Here is a 25301-nt window from a genome sequence, read left to right as displayed (position 1 = left end):
AGGAAAATGCCAATTTTTAGCACTTTAAAGCAAATTATACAACTACTACAATAGACTTTTTGTTCAAACTATAACAATTGATGAGTAACACTATATTATACAATATATGTAAGAAAGACAAAATTCCACCGTCTTTTTACCGGAGGTGGCATCTAAAATGCCAAAAATTAATAATTTTCCTGTTTTTATAGAGTACTACAGAATATGAAGGGCACTAAAGATTTCTATGAAAACATAATGAATATAATGGAGATATACTCGAATTTCTATGTTATAAATTTCAAGAGCGCATATTTCTTACTTTTTCTTTAATAACATTTTTATTACCCCTTTCTGTAAGAGCTTCGGGTGATCATAACGTCAAAAACACACTGTAATGACGTCATCCTACCTATCAATTGCAAAATCGGTTAAATAATCAGTTATATAAATTTGCAATTACATTTTTATACCTATAATTTCTTAAATTTGTTTAATTTTAAGAATTAAGTGAGAAAAGTTGCTTTTAAACAGTAAATACGCTTCATTTTACTATGATGCGCGAAATATTGCGCAATGGAAACCATAGTTGGCCCCCTTAAGTAAAGTGTTTAAGTCATTTTTAGGAGTTTATTAACTACATTCAATGGTAAAACAGGGGGAGGTGTTGACCCGTGACACATTTCCACCAAAAAACAAAGCTGAGTCAATCCGGTAACCCTATGCCAATCAGATTGTTTATTGTATCGAATATTGGTCGTATAAAAATGATAACGTCATAAAATGTACGAAAATGATTTCAACTGTGTGTTGTGTCACTTTGGTGATTTTTCAGCATTCTCAATGTTATTTCTCCTAGTTGTTTCATGTCATTTCGTATATTCTCGTCCATTGCAGTTTCATGTGGTTCTATTTTTATAGATAGATCCTTAATTTCCTTTGAAAAGATAAAAAAATAATATAGTATGAAGCAATTATGAAAGCTACGAACTTTAAGTTATACAAAAGGATGGAGTATACTACTAGCAATTTATAAACTAAAAAAGACATGCAGGTCGATTGGTAATTTAAACGTATACTGAATGCAACCTTGAAAAAAACCCATTCAAATCTATTCTTGGAGCTGGTAAAAGGAATACACTTATTGCTATGCTTTGTGAACTTGGTAGAGTACATGTACCAATGTATTGTTCAATAATCTAAAGTTTAATATCCTATTGACATATATTAGAAAAATTATTTTTAGAATGGGTAGGAAAAGAAAATAGTGCAGAAAAAAATTACAAGTTCCTTAATTTGCAAACATGTATAAAAATTTGAAGTTGTACTTAATGTAGCCTCATATTTGTTGATAAAGAGTATTTTCCTAACAAAATAGCTTGGTAATTATAATTTATCAAGAAGATTATTTTTTGTATTATAATGCCATAGAGAAGTCTAGAATTCCCCTACTTTCATTTTTATAGGTTCCCGCAGACAGACGCATTTTGCCAGAAAACGAATCTGACATGCCATCTTCAGATTTTTACCAAGGAAAGACAACTTGATGTGCTTTGATTTGAGGGGTCACACACTACTGAACAAAAGTAAGGGACATCGCTATGAGTTGAAACGTTAATATTGTTGTCTATGTGAAAACTAGTGGTTTGAAACCATATGCCAGAATCATCTTTATTACATTGAGCATATGATGAATTTAAAAATCTTAAACAATCTGACATCAATAATAGGTAGAATACTATTTAATTTTCACGAACAAATTATACCTAAATTTACTTATCTGTAAAAATTAAATATGACCATGTTTAAAGGATTACCCAGAAAACTTATCAAAAAGCATTTTTGCCAATACTAGAATACAATACACCACGAAGGCCAAACATATGAAAAACTCAAATATAATCTATGCTTTTAAGTTTCCTTTTTTTACACGTAAGATCTACCAAGAATTAAACATACATGTAGCAGATATGAATATACAAATGTTAATGGGCAAAAGATTGCTTTAGAAAGATAATGAAGAGAGGAAAACTTTCTTCCTCTTCCTCAGCGATTATGTGATTTTTTTTTATCAAAATTCTTCATTAGGAGAACAAAAACCTCTTGAAAATATTAGAAAAATGTATTTCTAATTCAGCTGCTCTTCAGTCTACTCCTTAATTTAAATCATATGTAAATTGTATTTTTTACGCTCTACTTTAGCATTAAGCTTTAAAGATGCATTATCATAATAATGTACTATAATACCCCCTACTAGTACTACAATATATGCATCATCTATACCTAAACATGTTTATGTCTGTAAAAGTTCTCTTAGTTCACCTATATTTTAGGCCTTCTTATGTTTATTTCCTTTATGCCAATATGGACACTGGATTAGTAATAAAACATGTCTTATGTTATATTTACCCCATCCTCAACATCCAGTGAAACAAGACTCGTATCCAAACACCCGTGAACTAGGTCACGATCATGAAGAAACTTCATAGCCTCAGACAATCTTAGAACGACAAGCTTAATTTCCGGTAGTGTAAGAGTGTGATTCCTCATGTACTCAGACAAGGTGACAAAAAGGGGAGCATTTTTACCAATTATAAACAAATCATTCTCACAAAGTTCTGTATAAGTCTCTGTCGCAGCTGAAAATCATAAATGACATACAATTGGTTGGTTTACAAATTGTTTTCTTTTCGTAACAGAGACAAATGCAACATTTGAATTTGAATTTAATGAAACTTGATTAATTTCTTTTTAGCAAATCAAAGAATGAAAATCTTATGGTTTCAAACTAAAGCAAAAAATAACTGACTGTCGATTTACGCACAATGAGTTCCAGAAACTGTTCTCTTTTGGGATAACACCGCCAATTCAACCTACCAAAAGATTTTTCACTAATGAAATATACGATGATAATCAATAGTATTTAAGACCGTCTATTCAAACAAAACAAATCAGGAGCAGAGCAAACACTCGAAACATAAGATGTGGGATCAGGTGCTATGAAGGAGTGAGCATCCCCTTCCGACCATCAAAACCGCCGTGTGCTCCTTGTCATGATCGGTTAAATAAGGAAAACTTCGTCTACAGTTTAGTGTACAAAAATGGCCTAACAATTAGTACGAAAAAAAACTCTGTTAGAATTTTACTTTGATGATACTGTATTTGCTGACAAAGTCATTGTATCACTATAGAATGTACAGAATTATGAAAATGATTATTTCAATAACACGGAAAAACGAATTTAAATGATTTGTAGATGTAACAATTAAGACTATAAAAAAAATTCTGTTCGTTTTCTAAGGTCTTTAAAGACGATTTTACTCACCCTGCTCCTTATACTAGAAAATGAGTACAAAAATGGATTCAAAGCCGAATTAATAGGAAGAATAAAGACGGCAACCCATGTATATACTTCGCCCGAAATCACGTGTCCATTTAGTGCCAGCAGTCCTAAAATGAGTAAGTTTAAACAACAAATGTAATGTACAGTTAATTGGTCAAGTAAATGCAATATTACACAAGAATGAAAAAAGATAAGTGGAATTGTCACGAGTTTTTGTCTACCCATAATTCCAATAGGACACCAACAGAGGCAGTCAGACAGAACTATCAAGAATAATCCACGAGCGATGACCATTTCATGGGTCCTTCTGGTCGAATTCACCTTCGAAGACGTATTTGATATCTCTCTGTATATTAAGCATTGTCCCAATGCAATAATTAGAAAGAGGATGAAATTGAGTATGATGAAGATTGCTGTGGAGTATTCCCACCCTGCAGGTCTGTCTCTGGTTAAAGGTAAAGCAAGGCAGACGACAGAGCGGGAGTAGAACTTTTGTTTGAAGTATCTACCTGGTATCAATGGGATTGCAGACAACAAGACGGTTGCACTCCACAGGATCCCAATACAATAAAGAGCTCGGGTTCTAGAGAACCTTAATTGACCAAAGGGAAATTTGACAGCTATAAGACGATCAATTGTAATAAGGCACAACAGAAATACTGACATTTCACTCGAGATAGTTGCGAGCATGCCGGCTATTTGGCACGCTGTACTCTCCCTCCATCTTACATCATTCCAGATGTATTTTCCCCGATAATACTGATCAGCAGATGCAATAATTATCAAGTAGATTCCCATTAAAAAATCTGATACACTTAAATTTGTGATAAAAATTCCGTGACTTTTCTTTAATGTGTGAGAGTCAAAACGTACTTTGAAGATGAAAACTCCTAGATTTCCGAATAAAGAACAAAATCCAGTGATCCACATGAATGTTGAAAGGATATCATTTCTCATCAGGTCATCACAGGATGAGAATTCATCGGCAGTTGGTAAGCATTCCTTTACTGATGTAGGTTTCAGACAACAGAATGCATACGAATCTGTATATAGTTTTTGAAGTTTAAGAAGCCCATTAAAGATTTGGGATGAAAATTGCTTCACTTCGTTTCTTTGCATATCCAAAACTATTACATTAGATAAATTTTGAAATGCAAAGTCGGAGATAAAGCGAATGCGATTTGCAGATAAATTCAGTTGTCTAACATTTTGTAGTCCCACTAGAGTGTTTCGTTGAATATTCCATAAACGGGAATTTGTTAGAGTCATTTCAGGTAGACTTTGCAGTCCAAGAAATGCTTGATCTGCTATTTCAGTCAAAAGTTCGTTTCCTTCCATCTGTAAGTCTTTCAGTGAAACTAGTCCAGTGAATGCATTGCTATGTAATTGAGTTATTTTATTATTTCTGAGATCAAGTTTTAGCAAATTCCTTTGATTAATAAAGGTAAAGGATTCAATAGAAGTCAACCCACAATCTGCCATAAATAATCTGATTAGATCTTTCAAATGTTTCAGAGAAGGCAAACCATTGCTAAAGTTATTTTCACTGAGGTCTAAATATCTCAGCTGACTTGGAAGTTTTATTATGCTTTTGTTTTGAATATCTCTACAAATGCTTGAGAGACCATCACATTGGCACTTATCAGGACACGTGATGAAACATAGAAGTTCGTCATCGCCAAGAGGACAATGGGTAATGTTGTCACATAGCTTATTCGGATTCAAGCATACTGTGCTATCTTTGCATCGATACAACCCGGGGCAAGACTCTGCAACAAGTACATAAGAAAGTTTCAAACCTATAAGTAAACCACAAGTTCAGTTAAATCATGTATAGATATACATATATCTAAATATTTTGTAAAACATTTTGAGACATAAAATATGTACTATATTATGTATGTAGTCAATAGGAAAGCATCAAATTCATGTATTCTAGTATCGTCGTCCCTTGATAAAAGAATTTCTGCTAGACTGATTTAAAACAAGAGGCCCATGGGCCACATCGCTCACCTGAGCACTGTTGCTAGGAAAAAGTAAAAATTGGTTTATTATTGAAAAGTTTAAATCCAAAAGTAGTCCCCTGACCAATCATGGCTTCGCTTTTCTTGAGAAGGTAAATTGTAAAAAAAAAATTTCCTATATATTTCTATATAAAATTTTGGTCGGCCATTGTGGCCCCGCCCTTACCCCGGGGGTCATGCTTTGAACAAACTTGAATCTACACTACCTGAAGATGCTTCCAGATAAATACGATCAATTATAGCTTTGTTATTCTTGAGAAGAAGATTTTTAAAGAATTTTCCTATGTATTTCTATGTAAAACTTTGGTTGGCCATTTTGGGGTCATGATTTGAACAAACTTGAATCTACACTACCTGAGGATGCTTCCTTATAAATATGATCAATTATGGCTTTGTTATTCTTGAGAAGAAGATTTTGGATGTTTCCCCATAAGTTTCATCTTTCCTGTCACAGTGGTTCTTGAGAAAAAGATTTTTAAAACATACAATCAAATTTTCATTAATTCTCAATTATCTCCCCTTGAATGAGGGCGTGGCCCTTCATTTGAACAAACTTGAATCCCCTTCACCCAAGGATGCTTTGTGGCAAGTTTGTTTGAAATTGGACCAGTGGTTCTTGCGAAGAAGTCGAAAATGTGAAAAGTTTACAGACAGACTGACAGACAGCTAGACAGAGAGACGGAACAGACGGACGCCGGACAAAATGTGATCAGAAAAGCTCACTTGAGCCTTCGGCTCAGGTGAGCTAAAAAAATCATATCAATTAATTATGAGAATTTTTTTTTCAAATGCAAATCGGTTAAAAAAACCAGGACTTTTTTTATGCAATTTTCAACGTTTTTCTGACAAAAAAAAATTTACACCATTGAATTGATGGATTTTATATGATGACCATTCTACTATACTGCATTATACAAGTTTTATCAAAGATATAGAAAAAAGACATATATTGTATACCACAGTTCATTTCGTCAACACCATTTTTGCAGTGTTTCTCACCATCACAGATCAACCGCGGAGGGATACAGAAGCTTCCGGGACATTTCATATAACCTGAAGGACATGCTATTGACTCTGAAAGACAAAATGTTTTCTATTAGTAAAACAATTTTTGAAGAAGAAGTAACAAATTATCTCGAAGATTTTATAGATACTAACAAAACCTACCACATTCGTCTAGATGTGACAAATCTCGACAGCCTATGATGTCACCATATACGTCATAATCAAGAATACATCGCCGAGAGATTGGCACAATCTTTCCTGTTCGACAAAGGAAGTCTATGTTTACATTATCTGTCTCTGAAAAAAAATACATTTAAAATAAACTGATCATGTTTTACTATGCAAAAGCTATTACAAAATAGGAATGCTGTCAAAGTGTTTTTTCCCTTAATAATTATCCAAGGTTATTTGAAATCTTGTCTCTTACTTGAAATTTGCTGTTACCATTAAGCATTTTAAGGAATAAATTCTCCAATGCATATGGTAATTCCTTAGAGTAAAAGATAGGCAACAAGATACTTTGATACTAGTAAACGTGACGTTTTCATCTATGACGAATAATTTATCAAATAAGCTTGTTACTATATACAACAGTCTCAAAATATTAACAAGAGGCCCATACTATATACTTTTTATGTAAAGTTTAAATCCAAAAGTAGTCCCATGACCAATCATGGATTTGTTATTTTTTAGAAAATGATTGAGAAGAAGATTTTTAAAGAATTTTCCTATATATTTCTATGAAAAATGTGGTCAGCCATTTTGGCACCCCCGGGGGTCATGATTTCAAAATTGATCTAAAAATGAACATGCTTCCATATAAATATGATGAATAATGGCTTTGTCATTCTTGAGAAGAAGATTTTTAAAGAATTTTCCTATATATCACATTATAGTATAATATATGATGTTTCCATTAAATATGATGAATTATGGCTTTGTCATTCTTGGAAGATTTTTAAATAATTTTCCTATATATTTCTATGTAAAACTTTGGTCGGATATTTTGCTACACTACCTGAGCATGCTTCCATATAAATCAAATTATGGCTTTGTCATTCTTGGTTTTTAAAGAATTTTCCTATATATTTCTATGCAAAACTTTGGTCGGCCACAATTTAACAAACTTGAATCTACACTACCTGGCTACTTTGTCATTTTAGAAGAAGATTTTTAAAGAATTTTCCTATATATTTCTATGTAAAACTTTGGTCGGCCATTTTGGCTTGTTATACAAACTGTATTAGCTTATATATATATATGATGAATTACTTTGTCAATAAAGAATTTTCCTATATATTTCTATGTAAAACTTTGGTAAGTATTTATTGAACATTAGCATGTTTCCATATAAATATGAAATTAGCTTTGTCCTTCTTGAGAAGAAGATTTTTTAAAGAATTTTCATATATTTCTATGTAAAACTTTGACTGTTGGCCCCGCCCTTACTGCATATGAAATGACACTTGATGTTTCATTAAATATGAATAAAAAGAATTTTCTTATATTTCTAAAAACTTTGATTTTGGCCCCGCCCTAGACAATTTACACTACAATGATTTTCATCTTTCCTGGCACAGTGGTTCTTGAGAAGAAGATTTTTAAAATATACCACAAAATTTTCATTAATTCCCAATTATCTCCCCTTGAATAAGGGTGTGGCCCTTCATTTGAACAAACTTGAATCCCCTTCAAAATTAAAAACAAAAACAGAATATATTAAGCACACATTGTAATTTATATGACATTTCAGTGGCTATTTTTCAATAAGTCTCATTCAGACGGAGGTTTGTGATTACAATTTAGGCTACACTTTAGGAGAATCTACATAAGTACATTTACATGTTGCCTTGATTTATTGAAACAAATCAATCTCCTCTAGGTAGGTGATTTCAATTTAGGCTACACTTTAGGAGAATCTACATAAGTACATTTACATGTTGCCTTGATTTATTGAAACAAATCAATCTCCTCTAGGTAGGTATTAATCTCGAAAAACAATAAAAACAAGCCTTGACTCTTACTGCGTATGAAATGGCATGGACCATTGAATATGAGTTCTAAATTTGAAAACTTTACCCAGTTTGCTTAAAAGATCTAAATTAATTATGTTTTGACAGGCAAAATTAAAACAGAAGCAGGATATATTTGCTCTAGATTTTCGATCTTCAAAAAAATTGCAATATTATTAATTGTTCTTGAAAATGTAAAAATTAACCAACGATACCCTTCCAAAATCAAATACATGTATCTTTAAATTGATAAAATAATTTAATAAACCAACCGAACGTACCTTCTGAACATTCAAGAGGTCCAATATTTAATTTAATGAATTTATTTTCCCCTGGACAGTGGATAAAAACTCTCTTGATAGGCAGAAAGGAATGATTGGTTATTATTCCGGCATCCTCTCTCACTTCTGTGGCTTCGGCACCATACCACTCACCCAGCGTGGAATTACAATTGCATCTAGGTGATAAAAGGAAGCAAAGTTATTGTAATAAAAAATATATTCCTGTATTTAATGGAGTTAATCATGAAATGGGATTTAAAATGTATATGTGGTCAGAAATTATTCTTTTCATTTCAAAAGTTTATTTTGTTTTTCATGAGGAAAAAAACAAAACATTTAATCAATCTGTATTTATGTCATTATTTTGCTAGCTAATTGCATACTTTGATTTTCCCTTTTCACATTTACTGACAAAAGGACAGGAACAGTTGTTCTGTTGATCCCCTGATCTTGTGTGAAGACGTTGTCCATTCTGCCCCTCTAACATGACATCGATGTTAACGTAGATGTAGTGACAACGAACTCTAACTTTCTGGCTACAGTTATTCATTTCCTTTAGTTTTGCTATCTGAGCTTGATTTGCTTTGTACTTAAGTGTGATGTCCACCTCAGTTAAACGGGTGTATAGTGTTTCTTCTTCAGAATGGTGAATTACTGTTCGCACACTAACATGGTCATTGGCTTTCACAAATTGGCATTCGACTTTAGACGGACCTATGCCTAAGATTGAAAAAAAAATATTGAATGCCATTTTTATATGTATATTTTTACTTTCCTTAGCATTTATTACTTAAAGCTTTGCTTAATTCATTGCCTTAATAAATAACATTGCATGGAATTTCATATCCATGAAGTTCAATTTGAGTACTTTATGCATATTGAATCATTTATGCGGAGAAAGCCAATGCAAGAGAAAATGAACTTGGGAGATACCAATCAATCCCATGTTAACAAGGTATTCCCCATTCTCCCTCTTGCCCAGTCTCCACCAGTCTTTACACGATCTCCGGACATTGTTTTCACAATTCTGAGATTCGTCCTCAGCGAAGAATCCACTACAGTCGATAAAACCATCACAAACTTTAGAAAGGTGAAGACATGTTTGATCGTAGCATTCAAAGCCATTGTTACAATTCACTAAAATTGAAATATAAATAAGATATAATGATGAATTCTAAAACACATGTTAAGACAAGTGACCAATTGTGCTAAAATAAAAATATTCCAACAAAAGCTTGACGTCAAGAACACGACTAAACTTTAAAAAAAATTAAAGTCAATAAAAACTTTAAATCTATACTCATCACTGATTAGTAAATTAAGAAACTGCAATTTATCCTGAATATTCAAAATAACGGTGTTTGAAAAATCGAGCTGTATTCTTAAAAAAATTGCCTACCGCAATAATCCTCGTCGCTTCCATCAACACAATCCACTTTCATATCACATCGGTTGACAGCCGGAATGCATTGACCACTATAACATTCCCATTCCTTATCTGTGCATGGTCTTCTGACTGAAAACAATCCATTTAAAAATATTAAGTTGCAATTGCAATGAAACACAAGGTTTTGCTTAAATACAATATTGCATAAAAAAATTTATTAATTAACTTAGATCAATAATTATGATAATTAATCAATAAATATGGAATGTTTACATGAATTTTCCTTTACGTCTGAACATAAACATACATCAACACAATTTTTCTTATATTTATAATATATGAAACACTCCTTTTCACCAAAGCTAAAATATTGTTTTGGTATAATCTTTGTATATTTGATCTATTTAATCCAACTGCATGCCACGTACTTATACAAGTTCAGGTCATTCTTTAATCCAGCTAAAGGTACATGTACTTTTGAATATTCAACAGCTTGCCTTTTCACAACTAAGTATCAATTTCATATTTCATATTATAATTTCTTTAGTAGTTTTACTTACTACAATTGGTTTCATCGGAGTTATCTGGACAATGGCTGACAAAGTCACAATACAGACTGACAGAGACGCAGTCACCACTGCTGCATTGGAACTGAGTCTCCGTACACGTTGTAGCTTTGTTTATGAAAAAAAATTATTTTAAAAATAATTTGAAAAAAAACAGAAAAGTACTCCAAAAAAGAAATCCACTATTTTTTTTAAAATTCAATTAAATTTAAAATATTGTCATTAAATAAAAAAATATAAGGCCATCTTTAAAAATTGTTTGGTTGCCCTCTTCCAACCGCCTGACCAAAAATGGCCCGACCCAAAACTGTTTTTAATATCCTTTTTCTGAAAAAAAAAAGATTCCCCAACCTACTTACCGACCCAAATGTTTTGCCCTACGTCGGGAGCGGGCAAGCGTGCATTATTTCAGAAATGACCTTAAAGCTTACAGCAGTTGGACTCATCCGATCCGTCAAAACAGTCCTCCATTCCGTCACACACAAACAATCTGTTAATCAGTTCTGTGTTCTCACACTTTAACAAAATGTTATCCAGTCTTGCAGATGACTGTGACTCGAGAGAACCAATTCCCCACCAATTCTCTCTAAGTATGGTCTCTGACAGATAAAAATGTGCCATTGGTCATAGTTATTATTCAAACATCCATCCGTTATTCAAATGGGGTAAATTACCGTAGCCATAACGTTAAAAGGTAAATGCACATAAAAAAAAAACATTATTTTTTTCTAATTTTTTTTTCAGTAATTAATCCTGTTAATTAATACTTCAGTATTTAAAAAACCCTACAATATACACATCAAGCCAATGCCAAACAGCACAATATTGTAAATGATAGGTGTAGACTTGCCATTTTGTTTTACGATCTCAATTTCACACAAATAACTTTTGATTTTATTGTAAGCACAGGCAGTATCATGCCAGTCGTGGATAGAGTGAATACTGGAGAATCGGATACTGGTACATAGCTCATTATGAACCCCATTGGGTTGGCCATCTTTGATGTTGTCACCACGAAACCTAAATAGAGATGAAACCCAATTCTAAATTACAATCAAGGGCAATTACAAAACACCCCTTCATTCCAATGTAGCCAATCAAAAGCAGAAGTTGGGTAAATTTTAATACACAGCACCCCTTATGACAGTACATATACCCTTGATTGGGATAGCCAATCAAAACCAGAAAATCAATATTCCGATATTGTCCACATTGGTTTACCTTAAAATTATTCTGGAAAAAGATCGAATTTAGATGATTGGACCTTTTCCGTTATCTATAAAATGTGAGAAAATGATCAAACTCCAAATTTTACAAAACCTTGTTTATAGTGATACATTTTAGTTGTTTTCTCTGTGATAACTCTTTGTAAGTAAGTTGAGTTGATTTTCTGAATGTTTTCACCAAGTGAAAAGTCAAGAAATGCTTCGCCCTTTATTCAAATTATCTCACTCTCTAACTATCGTTGATGCCCTGGTATGCCCAACAAACCAGACATTAATTCCTCAAAACAATGTATTCTGTCTTCATGACATGTTATGCAAATAAAAAATCAGACCTTTTAAAAATTTTCTTTCCTATAAATTCCTTTTCAACAGTCGGTCTAAAGTCAAAAGAATTTAATTTCAATGCCCTGACTTTTGATTCAAACAGATTTATAAATACTACATTGATCCCAAGTTTGAATACATTGCTTTACCAAGCAGTAAATGTTAAAGGGTTTTCATCCGTCCACATATAGTTCAGTTCGTCGTTTTCTTCAGAGTAGATCTTTCGAAGACCTGAAGAAATAAAGCAAAATAAAAAATTAAAACATGATCAATAACTATTATAATCCGATTTGATTACAATAATTATTTTATATCATTGAACTATAGAATAAGTATAGATTACAAGAATAATAAAGATGAAGAACACACACCAATGTATATCTCCCAGTCTCGAGTGATGTTCATAGCGTTTGTTAAAAGGAAATGAATGAAGGAAAGTTCCTGTTTTGAATTGATACTGACAAGGCTTCCATTCTGTTGAATACATTTCTGTTCTGCTTTCTGCCAAGTGATACCTTCATTATCAGTGAATATTCTGTAGCAACTACCATTGTTGTAGTACCAGTTGCCGGAACATTCTGGAAAAAAAAATTGTAAATTCGTTTCTTAAATTGCACTAGACCTTGATCAGTTGATTACATTAGAGTCAAAACAAAAACATTTTCTCAAAATAAAACACATAACCAAAATGGTAATTCGTTAATTCGTCTAAACGAATTTAGATTTCTATTATAAACGAAAATTATATTCTTTTTTGCATTTCTAATGAATAACTTACCTCCATTTTCCATATCCAAATATCTTTGGGTAAAATTAACAAAAGTGTACAATCCTAAAAATCCTTGTCCCTGTTTTTCTCCATTTCCTGAATGAAACTCAATTCTCATCCGGTGCCATCTTGAAGTTATATTCCTATAAGGCCTGTTTTCTTTGCAGAATCTTCCTAGTAACTTCTCGCTCTCACTGAGGTCAATATCATAGACAGCGATGTAGGAATTGGAACAGGTGGCATCGCCATTAATAACGTCTAAGTGGAGAATTTTGAGGTCTACATATTGCCCAAACGTCCCTTCTATCCTCCATGTGCAGGTTTCTTCTGCTTTATAAGGTGCAGGGTACCTCTTAGTAGCTATGTAGGCTGACTGCAGTGTACAGGTAACTGTACACCCTTCGTCTGTCATTCCACAACCCGGTTTACCTATATCAATAATTTAATCATATCAAACTCCTTATGAAAGCCTCTATCAAAGTGTTAATTACGTTTATGATTTTTAAAACACGAATGTAACTCTTGCATCATAAGGTCAAAATATTCTCTTGTTACGATATATAACTAAATCAATTCAGTAAATTTTGATCTATATTTACTTAATACTATCGTTGTTTCACATTAAAGGAAACAATAGTGTATATACAACCCTATGCATGTACACACTGTTTTGAAAACACAATCTACGTAATAGTTTTCGTCGATCTTTTGTTGGTAGGGGAGTTAATTTATGAGCTGTTCCAATTTAGTCCCTAAAACAAGTTTGTAGAATTAAATATCTATGGTTTAGTACCTGACTTTGTGACTTTAATTTCGAAATTCTTTTCTCTCTTTTCTGCAGACATTTGGAAGCAAGATTTCAGTCTCACTGACAAAATCTTCCCAGAGGAGATCACAGTCGTGTCTCGATAGTCCCTCTCTGTATCAGTAGATATCTCAATGGTGTTGGATTGTTCAGTTATAAGTAAGCTTTCTTTGCATTTCCCGGGATTTATATCGAAGATTCCGAGCTATTAAAAAATTAACAATGTGGATAAATATAAAGAGATCGAAACTGTAAGGAAAAGTAAACCATGAAATCATAAAAAAAAAGTATTTAAAATTGCATTTTTTATTCTTTTCCCCCTAAATTTGTTAATTTAATTTTAAAAAGCGTCCACAAATATAAAATACCTCTTTCAATGCTATTTTTGTAGTTGGTTTTGCTAAATGTAAGTACACTATTTCCAGCGTTACAAAGTCCGAATCTCCAACAAATATATTCCAAGTACAATTAAGACCCTGACCATAACTGAATGGGAAGCCAGGAGATCTGATAACAGCCTCCTTTCTTTGTTGAAGATTAATTGGAAAAATACATGGAAGGATAGGATGTGCGTCTGGGAAAAAGTATAAAATACAAATGATTTTTATGAAAATACATACTGTATACAGGGAAATGTTCAGATTTATAAAACTAGAAATTTAAAACGGAGCAAAATTGTTTGTGCGTGTGAAAGGGCGAAAATAATCCTGTATACAGTATTTCAGATTTATACAGAGAAATTGACCTAATTAATGATTTAAAAAACAGTTTCGATCAATCTTTATAAGGTAAAAATAAGATATAATATTATTTATTTTTCTTTGAAATTGATTTACTCTTGAAGCAAAGGCGATGTGAGGCATAGTGTTGAGAGGAACCAGTTTGCACCCAGGCCACTGTTCTTGTAGGATGATATCTGTCCCCAAAACTTAACGAACACCTCTGAGATGAAGTATACTTCTGGAAAGAGAGGGCCGTGCAGTTATTTCTTAAACAAAACTGTCTACAGCCTTTGATGCTCGATATATTTTTAGCATCAAACGGAGAATTGTCCTCTTTTTCAAGCCAGTAAGAAAAGCGTTTTAGTTCTTCATATCCAAAGTCAATAGTGTCCCTTTTACATTTTATGTCTCTCTGCACTGAAAAGAGAAATCAAAATCCATGATTTTATTTTAGACGAAAACACAAATATTTTCAAAATTAAACATGTTATTAAATTCTCTTTAAAATGTTTTTTTAATGATTTTATGCCAAAGAATTGTAATAACAGTTCTTATTTGAATAAGAAGTCTATATATATGGGACAGAGATTAATTTTTTGTAATTTTTATAAGGATAGAAAACACAAATATTTTAAAAATTAAATATATCCCCTTATCATTGCATTTACATTTTGATACAAATTGAAGGCATTTGTAGAAGGAAAACTGCTTTTGTTTTAAACTTAATTGTAATAAATTTGATATTAAAATATATGGACTAAATTCTAAATTTCTTTATCAATACTTGTATAACCTATATTTAAAAAAATTATGCTTCTTTGAAATAATTTTCCTGTCGTATATAAAGCGTAAATTGCAGAAAGTGAAGATACTGTGTAGTCCTAGGCCTCTCATCTATTTAATTCATTTTTTTTTTCAAATGATCAAAGCAAGATTTTATTATCTCAGAGAAATAAAAAAAACAAGTCTAAAACAATTTCAAATCACCGTTTGAAAAAGAATTACGCTTTATTGTTTAAATTTCATTTTTTAACTAATTTCAGATAAATACTAAACATTGTTTTTGGCATCCTATGACTTCTGTCTTGAAACAAGCCTGCTGACTATCTTTCACTATAGGGTGTATTTTGATATATCTTGCCAGGATGTCTGTATGAAACAAAAACGTCTGTGGTGTGCTCACTTCTATTGTTGTATCAGTAACAAAGGTCTAAAAAGCAAATAAATGAAAATTAACATTTAATTTATATATATACTAGTTTATTACAGAAAGTCTATCTCAAAATTCCTTTAAACAATACAAATTAGGAGCAGAGCAAACACGGACCTCCAAAACATCAGAGGTGGGATCGATAATATTGATGAAATGCATTGATGATTGTTTAATACCTGAAAGACTGAAATCCTTCTACCAAACGATTTCAATGATCTGATAAACAAAAGAAATGGAACACCTACCTTTACAGTACCAGGAGAGGCCCTATAACGTGTCATCGTATTTCTCGTCACTCCGTAGGACACTTGGAATGACTGGATGTATCTAGTATATATCCCCGAGATCCACCCCTGTATTATAACTCCTTGGATAACAGTCGAGATTATCAAATCAATCTGCAATGCACAATACCTACATAACAAGATGTTTACTAGTATATGTTAATCTATTTATTATTTTCATTCTGTGTATAAATTTGGAATGCAAGAAGAAATTAATAGAAACTGCTTTTGCCAAAGTATGCTAGAATAAATACAGGTAAGCAGGTCTCATATGGAACATTATCCCGTTTCATAAAAGGTAACGATAGGTGAAAATGCATTTATTTCTTGTTTTTTTTATAGTCTCTGTTGCTTCTTGATGGACAGCATTTTAATGTTTAAGCATCTAAAATGCCATTTTAGTAAATCACCATGAACCAAGGTTGTTCGTCCTTCTTTGAAGCACACCATCCTGGGTCTGGGTGATACAATCGGCCTCGAAATGAGAGTGGCATTACTTCAACGCCTTCTGTGTCATCAGAGGATGATTCAAGCTGATAGTCATAGATGTTACCAGAGGCCATTCCTAATGCTCTCCCACAGGTTGTAGCTTGGAGGCAGAAAGAATTCAATTTGAGTCTTTAGAACATATTTTAAGAGTCATATACCAGCTGTATACTGTATAGTAGTATTACAAGTTTTATAGTCAAAAGAAAAATGATTCTGTTACATGTGCATTATAGTACGAGTAACAAGTGAAAAAAAATAAGAAGATAAGCAGAGAAAATTTTTTAAAAGAACCTAAAACCAATACAAATCTGTGAACAGGAAAATACCACTACCACTAGAAATTTCAGAGGTGGAATGTGGTGCCAAGAAGAAGGATACATTCCTATGGGCCGGATCTGAACTAACAGAAGATCTTACACAACAATAATGTTTACTAAGTATCCGTAGATTAACTAGAGAATGTTTACTTATCCTAGACACCTTATCCACCAATAGGGTACTTAGAGTCGGTGTTTGCCTTGATTATGATTTGTATTCTTTTTGCATCGCTAACACCAGTAAAAAAGGAGTATGATGAAGTGTTCACGGATGAGAGGGAACACAGATCTAAAGCATATAAAGGCCAAAAAGGATACTTTGAGTGATTGATTAAAAAAGGAGAAACTGCCTCATGGTAAATTTCTTTTCGTATTTTCGATTACTCATTGAACAACTATTGTATTGCACATATACATGTAAGATGAGGAATTTTAGAATGATTGTGAAGTTGAGTTAAACATTGACTACTTTTTACAACAATCAATATTAAGTCCTGAATTCTGCATATTTAGTGTCAGTGATATGGAATAAAATAAAAATGACTTATGCAATGATTATGCATTTTCTCAAGTTTGCAAGTGTACAATTAACATATTAGTTATTTCCCAATCTCTTGATCTTGATATGGAGTTTTATTTAGTTATTTTATGTTTATATCTTTAACCTCCTCAAATTAGAAATGTTATCTTGACAGTCTCACGAAAAAAACACACTCATACTCACATTTTCCGAGAATTGTAATCTCGTTGATTTCCATTTTGAAATAGTTGCCTGGATTGATATCTGGATGTGTGAAATCAAAGTTCCGGATGGTGACGTATTGACCCACCACCGGACGCCTGCACTGATACCGGAACACTCTGGAGTATCCTGGGAGTCTGACATCGTCACATCGAACGGCGCCATAGTTCATGAAGTCCCACTGATTCTTACTGATGTAAGTTCCCACATACCGCATATTATTCGGGAAATATGCTACACACAAAAAAATAATAATGCAATTTTTTAGTGTATTAGTGTAGGTTAAAATTGTTTATCCCATATCTAATTTTTGTTTCTTTTTCTTTTCTGTATTTCATTATTTTTATGAAAAAAGTTAAATAGTTAGGTATACGAATTTAAAGTAATTTGATGAACGGCATTTACACATTGAAACTCGAATGATGGTGATCTTCAGTCTACATACAAAATAATCCTATTTAAATAAAATTCTTACTTGCATAACGGTAAATAATGATGGCATGAACTTCTACATATTCCTGAAGGTCAATTTGATACCAAGGTTTCATCATAGGTCGACTGGAAACAAACGAATTCAGGGTACCTATTTTGTTGAAAAAAATGCATGTATTATTTCAAAACCATAATGATATGAAATTTTTCTTTGCCAAATGAAAGATGGCAGCTTCAGATATATCTAAAAAAAAAAAATTGGATTTTATCTGATGGTTAATTTATTGACCCCAAGCCTCCTTAAAATTTTGTATTCAAACAGTATTTTTAGATATTTGCTTTTAAAATCTAAAATATTTGTTTATGAATGGATTCGTATGATACATATATATATACATATGATATATGATACGTAAAGAGAAAAGTGCTAAAATAGTTTGTACCTACTGCCCAATCACAGTACTGAATACTAAAATTAAATGAAATACTGTTATGTATAATAAAGAAAAGATTTGCATGTATAAATACGTCCGATACGATCGAGGTCATTGAGAACTAGTTTGTGATCCTGACGAAAACATCCTAAACATAAGGTTTGATGATTCTTGGTCTTACTCTAGGCAGTATATGATACATGTGAATTTTGACTAGTCTTGCCATAAAATACCGAAAATTGGTGGAATCAACAATGTCTTCATTTGCTACGTACACACAGAATCACAAAAGAGATAAAGTTGGATGGTTCTAGATTTTCTGCTGTGGAAGATACAATTCAGAAATGATTTGACCAGGAGCCAAACTGATTAAATTCCAATACACACTTAATGAAGCTTGCTACTAGTATTAGGGATGCGACATTCTTCCTCTCTCAAATTGCATTAAGTGGCAAACATTTAAAGGTACTTGGACACAGATTTGAAGTTATTATTTTCTCTATAATATTACGACTTATATATTTTAATAGCATTGCACACAAAAATTAATTAAAAATCTTATTTCGTTTAAAAGATATTGAAATTTCAATTTTTTTCGGCGGGTTTGATTGACATATCCTTGCACTCTCACAAATTTAATTTTATTCTTAATCCTTAGGAAAAGTGGCAATCTCGTTTTGTATAAATGAAAAATATTAATACTATAATCCAGAAAATTCAGAGTAGACACGTTCGAGAGCAAAACAAACACACAATATATTGTCAGTCCGTGCAGTTGTGGTAAGCAGACTGTGACGATTGAACGCACCCGATGAATTCTAAATATAAACAATAACAGAACTGAGCCCTGTTTACAAAAACTGTGTACATAACAAAATGCTTAGTGATCTGTACGTATCTCTTAGTTCATTATTGTGAAGGTGTTTTGCTTTCTAACATTTCTATGGAATAAAATTATTTTTCTTGATAAAAGTTTTAATATTTCTCATTAAAACACATCAAAATTGCCACTTTTCCGAAGATTAAGAATAAAGTTAAAATTTGTGAAAGTGCAAGGATGTGTCAAAAACCCGTTTGAAGTTTTTATAACTTTTAAACGAAATAAGATTTTTAATTAATTTTTGTGTGAAATGCTATTAAAATATATAATTCGTGATATTATACAGAAAAAATGAGAAAATATTAACTTCAAATCTGTGTCCAAGTACCTTTAATGTTGAAAGTTGACAGACGGAATCATTTAATAAGTTATCGGTGGTCATATGATATATGAGCAGTAATCATATACTAAAAAGAGCAGTGCAATATTTTCGCGGGTTTATCTGAAAGGTTAACAGGCACGTAGCAACAGGGGGGGGGGGGGGGGAGAAGGGGGCTGCCCCCTCCCCCCACTTCGGAATACTACCTTTACTATTGAAAATGTTCATTGAAAGGTTGGTAGTCCCCCTCACATTTTACCACAGTATAGTGATATGAAGAAAATGTAGTATTGTATGCAAAAAAATTGGAAATGATGGGGAGTTGGCCTTGAAAAAATTTGCTAAAAATTTTCGAGTTTGGGCAAGTTCCCTTTTTGTTCTTTTTTTTTTTTTGCTTGTCAACTTTTTAGGTAAGTAAAAAAAAAAAATTCGTTGGCAAAAACTTTTATTAACACTATTTTACAATGTGTTTTAAAGAAGCAAGTAGAATAGAAAATTTCAAAAAGTTTCTGACGGTAATCTGACCAGATGTTGATATTGAAAATATAGGATCAGCAACTAAAGATTAATTTTCTGAACATTTTCTTAACATGCCTATAAATCCATCCACAGGATAATCCGGATAGTTGTCTCCAGCGTTTGGAACACTTCTGAAAGGTTTAAATTTTCCAAATTCTTGTAAGCCCATCTCTTCAGCTAAAAATATTAATTGACTTTCGTGTAACATTAGCAAATATTAAAGATAGTAAAGGGATTTCATTTCGACAATAGCTAAATACCAAAACATCTTCAGCAAAAGAGAAATATACCATGTTTTCAATTTTTTTTGATAAATTTGAAAAACTGAAAAAAATTTGAATACATAATACATACAGTTTTTTTTTATTTAAACTTGAAGAAATTTGATTTCAGTTATTTTGAAAATTTATTAAATTCTAAACTCTAATCATTCCAGCCATCCATAAATAATCACAGAGAATTTCACCATTGATGTCAATTGGTTTTCGTATTTTTCTCAATTTTGTCAACATGAATACCTACCACATATAGGGACGTTGCATTCTTCTTTGACATTTGGAAACTCAACAAGACACAATGGTTTCCTAGATTTGTAGGTAAAGTACTCGTAAGCACGACAGTAATTTTCATCAAACTCATGATAAGTCCTCTTATCATTGTGAAAGAAGTCGAAGTCTGAGTCAGTCCAAATCAAACACGCCTTTCCGGAAGCGGAAACACTTTTTCTGCCATTGTATGAATTCCCATGGTCAGTATCATAGTAACACTCACGGTGATCTTAGAAAATATTATATCGTCATATTTAATATTTAATCTTACTTTTAAAAGTTGATTAAAATAACAGTCACCGTGACAGAAATTGAATATAATACTAGTATTATAAAAAAGGAGAAGATTAAAATACCCAGTAATTAAACTCTGACTTGATTGTCAATTTTTTATGAAACCTCATCAAGAATGGGAAACCATACTTAATACATAAGTACACTGTATATCAAGATTTAAGAATAGTTACTAGTACCATATGGTTCGTAATAACAATATGCCACGCCTATAGAACCATTTATTGCTGTTCTATTAAACATAGGCAACGTCCCTTCAAACTGCCAATCGTCGTGTTCATTGGTCATGTAAAAATAATCCCGCTGAGTGATCATTGACGTCACTTCCTGGCAGCCATCAGCTGACATACTCTACAAAATAGGGTGTAGTATAACGGACAATCCTTTTGAACTGCTATTTGATTTATACTAGGTAATCTATAATCCGATAAAATACAATACATGTACATGAATCTGAAATAAAGTTAGAAATAGTACAACAGCCATGCAAATGTGGTGGTTTGCAGAATTTATAATACCAGTATCCGTTTGTAGATGTCCATGAAGACGTGCAAATATAATAAACTTGGCGACAAAAACTCCATATACAGTACATGTGTATATCTGATAATGGTACTAGTATATAGATACACAAGTAAGGGAAATTGACGATTGAAATTATGAAGTTTTCACGATTATCAAATTAATATGTTTTACGGTGTGACCGTTGGGGCGAGCGCAGTTGTACCATCAAAAACACTTCAGATCAGCCACTTCGAACGTCAAGCCGCACGAGACATCTCGACTAGCTGTGACGTCATACGACGTCACAAAGCTCGTCGGAGCTTATCTGTTTGAAACTATAGAACTAGTGCAATTTTGTCGAAAGACATTGCAGAGTTATTTCTTGTTTCTTTGAAAGATTTCTACAAACTGAAAGCCTGATATATGCATTACGTTATTATTTATTTATTTATTCGGCAATATTCGCGCAAAGGACATTGGGTAGTGCAGGAATTCTGGGAATGTTGCACAGAGAAATTTGGCTGACGTATGTACAGATTTCAATCCGAATTTCCTCTGTTCTTACACGTTAGTCTATTGAGCTCGCTTCGCGAGCGTCGCTTCGCGACGCTCGCTGCGCTCGCTATTATTATTCACATGTAGTTGTATGTCTGTCCCCAATGCCTTTCTTAATAATAATAATGATAATACTTTATTTATAGAAGGTAACCCGATTAGTGCAAGCACTAGTCTTCCTCAGGGCCTTCTTTATAACATATATACAATGTTTTATACATTAAGACAATAATTACAAACATGAAACAATAAAATACAAACACTTTGTTACAGCAGAATAAATTAAATATTGGCATTTCATTGAAAAGAAAGGAAAACATAAATTTCATGTAGAACCAGTACGTTTCATATAAAGTAAAAAATTTTCAACACTACTTTTAAATATTGCAAGGGATTGGGAATTCCTAATACTAATAGGCAACTCATTCCAGATAATAACCCCTGAATATTGTAAAGAATTTTTGAATAAATTTGTTTTATATTTTGGTAAACGAAGTTCTGAATGGACATTTAAACAATAAAATGCTTTCTTTGTTTGTTATTACTGGAATTAATGGAAGCAGCTGTTGCAGAAAAAGTACATAACCCGCGTAACCGTTAATTCCAGTAATAACAAACAAAGAAAGACAATTTCTTGTTTATTTTTATATCTGTTTAAATAATCATTTAAAGAAGGATTAAAAAGTTTAATTATTGTATTAATGATGCGAACATCTTTATATGTTTCATTGATGGAACAGCCATTAATCAAGAAATCTGTACAGGCGACATGGCTAATGTAGTTCATGCAGTGATTAACGCAATGGGTTTTCTTAAGAAATAAAGGAGAAATTATTCAGTGGATGTAAATATATAGAGATAACGAACAGTATTCAAGATCAAAAGTCCATAAAACAATACAAAATAGGAGCAGAGCAAACATGGACATCTTAAACATCAGAGGTTGGATCAGGTGCAGTGGAGGAGTGAGCACCCCCTGTCGACCGGTCACACCCGCTGTGTGCTCTTCCACCTCTTCCACCTCTTGAGCATATCGCTCTGATTTGCAGACATCACAAATACAATTTAAAATCAATTGATCGAATCTTAAAATACAATCAATTTCATCATACCTCATATATTTCAAATACATCTTAGTATATATGAAGGTAACAAAAGAAGTTTAAAAATTTCTTAAAGGTTTTGATAGTTTAATCAATCAGTTATTTTCATTTGATTTTAAATAGTTGATAAAAAGTATTTTAAAAGGGTATACCTGAAACAGAACAAACGGGAATTCTGATGGTAGTTTTATTGATGTCCGGTAATCTCCATCTTCTCTACAACAAAACTTCAGCATCAGACTCATGTTGCTTCCGGTCTCCCCTGGAATAACGCCCCCTATATCTTGATGTGTAAACTGATAACCGGATATTGTCAAGCTGCCATTAGAAAACCCTAAAATTGGAATTATTGACATACTTGCTGTTTGGATGGCAAATCTGTATGATGGACCCTTTTATCAAAGAATAATATTCAGTGAAATACATTGAGATAAAGAACAGCGTTCTAGCTAAAAGGTACATTAAACAATATACATATCAGGAGCAGAGCAAACTCGGACCTACAAAACATTACAGGTGAGATCAGGTGCCATGGAGGAGTAAGCATCCCCTGCTGACCGGTAACATCTGCCGTGTGCTCCTTGTCATGACCAGAAAATAACGGGGAAATCCGTCGAAAGTTCAGTAAATAATAGTCTAATAGTTACTGACAAAGTCATTGTATCGACTATAGAACTTGCAAAATGATGAATTTTACCGAGATCCTCTGGTGATATTCTTGTTTCAGCAACTTGTTTGTCAATAATTTTCCTCTTCTTAGAAATTGTTCATACGCAAATTAGAACATGATCTTGCGTATTGAATCAACTGAGAGATATAAACCCTGTATATATGCAGGTGATAAAGTAACGTGTATTTTGCTGGATAAGTAAGGGAAGTTGACGACTGAAAAAGTTTATGTCATTACGTTTATTATAAACTGAAAAATTTGTTATCAAATTATCATTTTTATTTTTTTCTAGTAAAATATCCAAATATGAAATAGATGTGTCAGATCTACTCTGTGGCAATTTTGATTTCATGCTTAAACACCCAATTTTATGTTAACGCCCCCCAAATCTTCCTGATTCAAGATCAATAATTTACCGCCTGTCAATCATTAAAAAAACAATAGCTTTTGATTTGATTGACAGATCAGCTACCTGTGCTACCTGATAATCTGAGTTTGCATGTTTTGAAGACAATTGCCTCGTCGCACGCCAAACTCTTTCATGTACCCGCCTTGTAGTGTTGTCACGATGATCGATTTATAATCGATGATCGGTCGGAAAGGCTGTCGATTTTAGACAATCGATTGGAGATTTAAACAATCGATTAATCGGTGTATTTCAGCACATATCTCTTTTATAGTTTTCTCATTTTTATTTCAAAAACAGGCTCTTGTTATCAAAATATATATCTTCCAAGTGTTGTCCTTTAATACCTATTTTAAAATACATGTACTTAAAATCTGTTTAAAATAAATCACAAGATAATGATAATTGTATTTCTAAACTGAAGAAACTAAACTACAGTCAAGGGACATAATTATTCGCCACTTCAAAATGGCCGCCGAAATTTTACATAGCGCACCTTGATATTAATTTTAGGAGATATATAAAAGTTTTCAGTATTTGGGGGAATTCACTTTTCATATCATACGAATTCACAAGGATTTGTGATATTAAGTCATAACAGTTTAAAATTAATTCCACATATAAACCGGTATTTTAGATGATCTTGTAAATTAAAACCTGATCTGTCAATGCTTATGTTTCCCAAGCCAAGTAATTCCTAATCATGCAAAAATCTGTATTAGGCCTACTGAAATTGTTATTCAAACTGCATATATACTTGTATATACACGCGGGTTAGAAAACTCCATACGTTTGAATTTTATTACAAAAAATAATTGAAAGTACTTATATTATTAAAACATTAAAACATTGACATCATAAGATATTTCCTTTCTATCTTCACTGCTGTTTGTTACTTGTAAGTGTTTTATCGTCCACGAAACCTGTAGAAAAAAAGACCGTCCACAGAAACAGGCTCAATTTGCCGTAATCATTGGACGTCCGACGATTAAAATTATTTTTAAGAAATGGGATATCAGAAAAATATTCAGCATTATCGTCATATAGTTTACAAAAGATGTTTTGTTTTGTACAAAGGCTACGATGATGAATATGCACGATGTAGTACAGAAATTTATGTCAGAATTAATACTCGAATTTCCTCTAGCG

General features: G+C 32.5%; 1 protein-coding gene across 1 annotated transcript in view; it reads right to left on the bottom strand.

The window, feature by feature from the left end:
- Positions 1 to 578: 578 nt before the first annotated feature.
- The window catches only part of LOC134250867 (uncharacterized), a 29841-nt gene continuing 5118 nt past the window's right edge, over positions 579 to 25301 (bottom strand). The window contains exons 4-32 of the mRNA XM_062733212.1: positions 23229 to 23410; positions 21094 to 21265; positions 20595 to 20849; positions 20148 to 20249; positions 17964 to 18071; positions 17471 to 17722; positions 16351 to 16529; positions 15902 to 16054; positions 15500 to 15653; positions 14558 to 14860; positions 14090 to 14295; positions 13710 to 13926; positions 12926 to 13345; positions 12519 to 12725; positions 12297 to 12378; positions 11448 to 11617; positions 11029 to 11196; positions 10592 to 10705; positions 10044 to 10160; positions 9578 to 9781; positions 9028 to 9364; positions 8645 to 8820; positions 6514 to 6648; positions 6304 to 6420; positions 3544 to 5091; positions 3305 to 3429; positions 2804 to 2852; positions 2389 to 2618; positions 579 to 916 (exon numbers count right to left, since the gene is read on the bottom strand). Of these exons, the coding sequence (XP_062589196.1) occupies positions 779 to 916; positions 2389 to 2618; positions 2804 to 2852; positions 3305 to 3429; positions 3544 to 5091; positions 6304 to 6420; positions 6514 to 6648; positions 8645 to 8820; positions 9028 to 9364; positions 9578 to 9781; positions 10044 to 10160; positions 10592 to 10705; positions 11029 to 11196; positions 11448 to 11617; positions 12297 to 12378; positions 12519 to 12725; positions 12926 to 13345; positions 13710 to 13926; positions 14090 to 14295; positions 14558 to 14860; positions 15500 to 15653; positions 15902 to 16054; positions 16351 to 16529; positions 17471 to 17722; positions 17964 to 18071; positions 20148 to 20249; positions 20595 to 20849; positions 21094 to 21265; positions 23229 to 23410 (6620 nt within the window). The 3' untranslated portion in view covers positions 579 to 778. The remainder of the gene's footprint in view (positions 917 to 2388; positions 2619 to 2803; positions 2853 to 3304; positions 3430 to 3543; positions 5092 to 6303; positions 6421 to 6513; positions 6649 to 8644; positions 8821 to 9027; positions 9365 to 9577; positions 9782 to 10043; positions 10161 to 10591; positions 10706 to 11028; positions 11197 to 11447; positions 11618 to 12296; positions 12379 to 12518; positions 12726 to 12925; positions 13346 to 13709; positions 13927 to 14089; positions 14296 to 14557; positions 14861 to 15499; positions 15654 to 15901; positions 16055 to 16350; positions 16530 to 17470; positions 17723 to 17963; positions 18072 to 20147; positions 20250 to 20594; positions 20850 to 21093; positions 21266 to 23228; positions 23411 to 25301) is intronic.

This window comes from Saccostrea cucullata, unplaced genomic scaffold, assembly GCF_032062105.1.
Source record: "Saccostrea cucullata isolate Sc308-1 unplaced genomic scaffold, CSIRO_AGI_Scuc_v1 ctg15, whole genome shotgun sequence".
In the NCBI taxonomy this organism is placed as follows: domain Eukaryota; kingdom Metazoa; phylum Mollusca; class Bivalvia; order Ostreida; family Ostreidae; genus Saccostrea; species Saccostrea cuccullata.
This window is presented reverse-complemented; position numbering and strand designations above follow the sequence as displayed.